Here is a 5535-nt window from a genome sequence, read left to right as displayed (position 1 = left end):
GACAAAGGCATTGTTTCGGGTTCATTAGGAGCCTCACAGGCCTGGTTAAGTAACACAAAGCACGCCCACGTAATGGGAATCCACGCAGCTACAAAACAGGAGCAGCTCTGTACAGACACAAAATGCACGGACAGCAAGCTGCAGAACCACGCACGGTGTGATCCTAAGACAGAGAAAACCAGTTCTATCCTCACAGGAACTTGCGTGAAATGTTAGTTTTTTCGGGGGGTGAGGGGTCGAGACAGGGTCTTGTTTTGTCATCCGGAAGAGTGCAGTGGCACAATCTCAGCTCACTACAGCCTCCACCTCCCAGGCTCAAGCGATTTTCCTGCCTCAGCCTCCTCAGGAGCTGAAACTACAGGTGCACACCACCATGCCCAGCTAATCAATTATGTAATTTATTTTTTGAGACAGAGTTTCACTCTTGCCCCCAGGCTGGAGTGCAGTGACGCAATCTCGGCTTACTGCAACCTCCACCTCCCGAGTTCAAGTGATTCTCCTGCCTCAGCCTCCCAAGTACCTGGGATTACAGGCATGTGCCACCACGTCCGGCAACTTTTGTATTTTTGGTAGACAGGGTTTCTTCATGTTGGTCAGGCTGGTCTTGAACTCCTGACCTCAGGTGATCCGCCCGCCTCGGCCTCCCAAAGTGCTAGGATTACAGGCGAGAGCCGCCATGCCCAGCCTGATTATGTGATTTAATAGAATCACACACAGGGCATCACCACACACAGAACCCTGCATCGACTGCCTGACAAGCACCTCCACAACAGGGGTGTGGATGCAACTGGAGGGCAAAGGCCACCAGTGACACACACATTCTGACAATGATTTATAGTGAGAGAAAGTTCGTTTCTTGTAGAACAGATTTTTGAAACATGTTTTTAAAATAGGCATGGAACAGGGGGAAATGACATCATTTCATGTGCCTCAGTTTCCTCACCTTTGTTACTTAGGTTTTTGATACAAGTCTCCCTCTCACCCAGGCTGGAGTGCAGTGGCGTGATCATGGCTCACTGCAGCCTCTGCCTCCTAGGCTCAGTGATCCTCCCACCTCAGCCTCCCCAGTAGCTGGGACCAGGTGTCTGCCACCACACCTGGCTAATTTTTGGTAGAGACACGGTCTGGCTATGTTGCCCAGGCTGCTCTCAAGCGATCTGCCCGCCTCAGCCTCCCAAAGTGCTGGGATTATAGCCGTGAGCCACCATGCCCAGCCTTGCTCCCTCACCTTTAAAACAGGAAAAAGCACAGCCCTCCTTAATTAGGCTGCTGTGAAGACTTCAATGGGTGAATCCACCTGCTTAAACCTGTTGGCAGGTGCCCGGCAGAGGTCAGCTGCTGCCACTCCGTCTGCTATCACTGTGTCGAGAGCAGCTATGTCACCCGCAGCAGAACTGGGCTATTACCCAAGCAAGAATCCAGTGGGGGAACCTCTTCCTCACCTCCCACCTCTGGTCAGCCTCCAAGCCCTGCACCCTCTGCTTGCTGGCATTTTAGGATCTGCCTTGGATCAGAAGGGCTGCCAACCTCACTGCCATTAGAGAGGACAAAATCCAGTCGGCTGAGGACCCCTTCGGACACAACGTGGGACCTCAACAGGCTCTGGTGGTGAGTTCTGGGACCTACATGCTTGTGCACCACAGGGTGGGAGGATGCGCAGTCTGCGCCTGGGAGCGGCCGCCCACAGGAGGCACACAAGCCACACGTGAAGCCCGCTCAGCGGCTACAAGGGACTTTTTATTGAAGGGCGGGGCTCCGGCATCTGCTGGCAGCTACAACCTGGGGACGGAGGACAGGGGCTGAGGGCGGGTGAGAGGGTGCCCCACGGCCCCTGCCCACCTGACACCCCCTGCCTTTCAATTTTCCTTTAGGGACCCTCCAGCCCCCCAGCTCTAGTTTCAGGCCCTCTTCTGAGCGTGGCCAAGGGGACGTGACACAGACACCGGCCACACTCTGGGAGGGGCCTGGGCCTCAGTGGGCACCTCGGGGCGGGAGACGGCTCCCTCCCTTGTGCTGAAGCCGGGTAGACTCACTGGATCTCGCGGAACGCCCGCTTCTCCACCAGCTTCACCTTGTACTTGCGCTTGAACCTGGAGCAGGGACAGTGGAGCAATCAGTGCCGAGGCCGATTCCAGACGCCCTCCCCTCTACAGCAGCCCCGGGCGCCCCCCACCCCAACAGCCCCGGGTGCCACCCCCCCCCCCACAGCAGACCCGGGTGCCCCTCACTTGGCTCTCTCCCGAGGTTCGATCATATTCCTCCTCTGGAAGCTCTTGAACCGGTCTCGAAGGATGTGGCCCTCGGGCTGTGGAACAGAGACAGAGGCCTCAGCAGGGCCTGGAAGAAGCCAGAGGGTCTGAGACCTCTCCTCCGGGTCCTGGCAGGGCTCAGCCCCAGGTAGTCTCCCCAGGGCAGCTTGGTGGGCGCCAGGGACTCAGCCTGGCCCTCAGCTGCTGAGGCTCAGCAGTGGGACGGCAGCCATTAACCCATGGCCATCTCTGAGCTGGGCTTGGAGGAGTCACGGGAAGGGGGCTGGTGACGACACAGAAGAGGGGATCGCAGGAGCAAAAGCCAGGTCAGAGGGAGAAGGCGCAGTCCGTTTTATGAGCACAGCTGGCTGGAGCCCCGTGGCCGAGCCGGGCCGGGCCAGGCGTGTGGCTGACAGAGGAGCTGCGTTTCCTTGGCAGAACAGGGGAGCCACAGCAGGTTCTGAGCAGGGGAGGGACAGGGTTGGTTCTGAACTTCAGGAAGGGCCCTCTACTCCTAAAGCTGACAGGTATGGCAACAGAGACCAGCTGGAAGGGAAGGCCTTCTTAGGGTCCCAGACTGGAACACTAGCCTGGCCCCCACCCTGGGATCCCACCCCAGCACCCCGTGCCCTCAGTCCCCCAGGCATTGGCCCCACTGGCCCAGCCTGGGGGCAGCCATGGTGTCGCCCACAGCCCCGCAGGGGGCACGGGGGAGCAAGGATGGTGTCATCACTGGGCACGGGGCTCCATGGCGGCACGGGGCTCGAACCTTCAGAGTCCTGAGTGAGCCGGTCAGCTCCGAGCTGAGCTGCACGTCGATGTCGGGTGCCTGGTACCTGCAGAACAGGGCGGGGGTTCAGAAATATCACCCCCGAGGGCCCAGGACATCCAGTCCGAAGCCCCATCCTGGAGAAGAAGGAGCCTCAGAACATGTGGTTTTGTCGGGGAAGAGGCGGTCTCCCAGCCGGGGGACAGCTCCTGAACAAAGGCAGGAAGGAGAGGGCCCCCCAGCCTCTCCCGTTTTCCCCGGTGTGGTTCTCACTTGAGACGACCGAGCCTTCGGGGCTTGTCGGCCTCAGCCTCCCGCCGTGCCTGCCGCTGCCTCCGCCGCCGCGCCAGCTCCGCCAGCCTCAGGGCCACCTGCGCCTTGATCCCACGCAGCCGGAACAGCTCCTGGTGCCGGAGCCGGGCGGCCCGCAACGCTGCCTGCTGTGCCCGCTATGGAGACGGGCAGGGTCAGGACCCAGGTGAGCGCTGCCTACCAGGGAACCCTCCCCCACAAACCTGCCCCCCCAAGAGGCCCTTCCTGACCCGGTCCGCAGCCGCTCCAGTGCCTTCCCAGCAGCTGTTTGCAGAAACTCCCTCTGTAATCTCTCCTCCGGTCTTCGGTGCAGAAGCCTCCCCCCACCCTCCTCCTCAAACAGAAGCGCCAGGGACCCCTGTCCCACCCCAGCCCAGAGCCCTGCCTGGAGGAGGCTGGAAAATGGGTCTCAGCTGTGAGGATCCCAAACAGCTCAAATCACGGGCCACATTTGGGCCTGGGCGGGCAGGCTGCTGCGGCACCCAGGACAGCCCTTGGGTGGGAGGAAGCAAGGGGCGAGGAATCAAGAGGCTGGCCCCACCAGCCCAGGTGCTCACCAGCCTGCGTGCAGCCTTCTCCCGCCGCCGCTGCTGCTCCGTCTTCTTCTCCGTGGTGACCAGGTGGGCGGGCGTGGGACAGACCTCAGCATCCCCAGCCTCCGGCTCCTCGCCCTGGCCCGGCTCCCCCTCACCATCCGACTCCTCCAGCAGCCCCTCACACAACTCCTGGAACGTGGACTCCTGGGAGGCGGACAGCGGGGAGCAGTGTCAGGGTGCGGGGGAGGCCCGGGGAGGGAGTGGGCAGGTGTGGGGCTCACCTGGGTGGCGGCCTGCTCCACGGCGGGCAGGGCCAGCTGCCGCTCCAGCTTCTCCGCCTCCTTCTGCCGCTGCAGCTCCACCTCGTGGGCCGCTGAGAGCAGGGTCTGCAAGGGACGGGAGGCAGGGAGTGGGGACCAGTCCCTGGCCCTCTCCTGGGACTCTGAGACTAGACCCTCTTACCTCGCATCTGTCCCTCACCCGCTGACCACAGATGCCGCCCCGGCTAGGCTCCCCCGGGGGTCTACCAGCACACCCACCCTGCAGAGCCGGGGGCACCTCAAACCCTTGCCCTCACACCTGCTCTGCGCGGCTGTGAAGAAGGGTCTGGCCTGCAAGCTTCATAGTTTTTGTTTTTTGAGTTAGAGTGTGGAACTGTCACGCAGGCTGCACTGCAGTGGTGCGATCGCAGCTCACTGCAACCTGCGCCTCCCAGGTTCAAGCGATTCTCCTGCCTCAGCCTTCTAAGTAGCTGGCACTACAGGCGTGCGCTACCGTGCTCACCAATTTTTTTTTGTAATTTTGGTGAAGACGGGGTTTCGCCATGTTGGTCAGGCTGGTCTCGAACTCCTGACCTCCAATGATCTGCACGCCTCAGCTTCCCAAAGTGCTGGGATTACAGGCGTCAGCCACCGTGCCCGGCCAAAGGAGGAATTTCTGTCCCCTCTGTCCACAGCACCTGTGCCAACACATGCCTGCTAAATGCACAGTGACTGAACCAGACTTTCCCATCGCTGAGCCAGCCTCAACCTTGAATAACCGCCACCTGGTTGCCAGTGTGTCACCCTGTCCCCACAGCCTTTTGCATCTGTCACACAGACCTCCTAGACGGCGCCACGGCCTCACTCACCTCTGTGAGTTTGCACACGCTGTTCTCCCCACCTGGAAAACCCGCTCCCCTCCTCCCACTGCAAACCCCTCCTCAGCCCCTGCCTCAGCTCAGGCGTCCCCCCTCCAGGGAGCTCTTCCTGACCCCTCAGGCTGGGCCAGGGGCCCTATCTGGGCTCCCAGCCCCAGCCACTCTGGTCATCACTGTGTGGGAACAGGTCTGTCTCCTGCACTGGACCGTGAGCCCCGTGAGGACAGGCCCAGAGTGTCCCGGTCCCTCTGGAGTTCCCAGAACCACCCAGCACAGAGGGGGCCGGGAGGAGAGAGGCCGGGTGGGGGTACCTGGTGGTCTTCAAAGGACGGGTTGTAGGAGGCTCCGGCAGGCAGCACCTCCACGGCGGGGGCCTGGGACGGCCGGGCGTGCAGGCGCGGTGGCCGCTGCGGAGACAAGGTGGCAGGGTGGGGCCACGCGGGCTCAGAAGGTCCCCCAGGCTGTAAGCATCTGGGCTCTAACAGCCAGGCTCCAGCAGCTCAAGACGGAGGGGGGGATGCCAACCCAACC

General features: G+C 61.5%; 1 protein-coding gene and 1 non-coding gene across 2 annotated transcripts in view; both read right to left on the bottom strand.

Moving 5' to 3' along the window:
- Positions 1 to 1718: 1718 nt before the first annotated feature.
- NOP53 (NOP53 ribosome biogenesis factor) overlaps positions 1719 to 5535 on the bottom strand; it is a 13324-nt gene continuing 9507 nt past the window's right edge. Inside the window, exons 6-13 of the mRNA XM_017500429.2 lie at positions 5316 to 5411; positions 4148 to 4252; positions 3888 to 4070; positions 3292 to 3467; positions 3019 to 3085; positions 2229 to 2305; positions 2034 to 2090; positions 1719 to 1779 (exon numbers count right to left, since the gene is read on the bottom strand). Coding sequence (XP_017355918.1) covers positions 1773 to 1779; positions 2034 to 2090; positions 2229 to 2305; positions 3019 to 3085; positions 3292 to 3467; positions 3888 to 4070; positions 4148 to 4252; positions 5316 to 5411 — 768 coding nt within the window. The 3' untranslated portion in view covers positions 1719 to 1772. The remainder of the gene's footprint in view (positions 1780 to 2033; positions 2091 to 2228; positions 2306 to 3018; positions 3086 to 3291; positions 3468 to 3887; positions 4071 to 4147; positions 4253 to 5315; positions 5412 to 5535) is intronic.
- LOC119467213 lies at positions 2876 to 2988 on the bottom strand. The gene has a single exon (XR_005195750.1). It is a non-coding gene; the product is annotated as a small nucleolar RNA SNORD23 (small nucleolar RNA).

Source organism: Cebus imitator, unplaced genomic scaffold, assembly GCF_001604975.1.
Source record: "Cebus imitator isolate Cc_AM_T3 unplaced genomic scaffold, Cebus_imitator-1.0 Scaffold266, whole genome shotgun sequence".
In the NCBI taxonomy this organism is placed as follows: domain Eukaryota; kingdom Metazoa; phylum Chordata; class Mammalia; order Primates; family Cebidae; genus Cebus; species Cebus imitator.
Note: the sequence above shows the minus strand (reverse complement) of the source record. Positions and strands in the feature narration are given on the sequence as shown.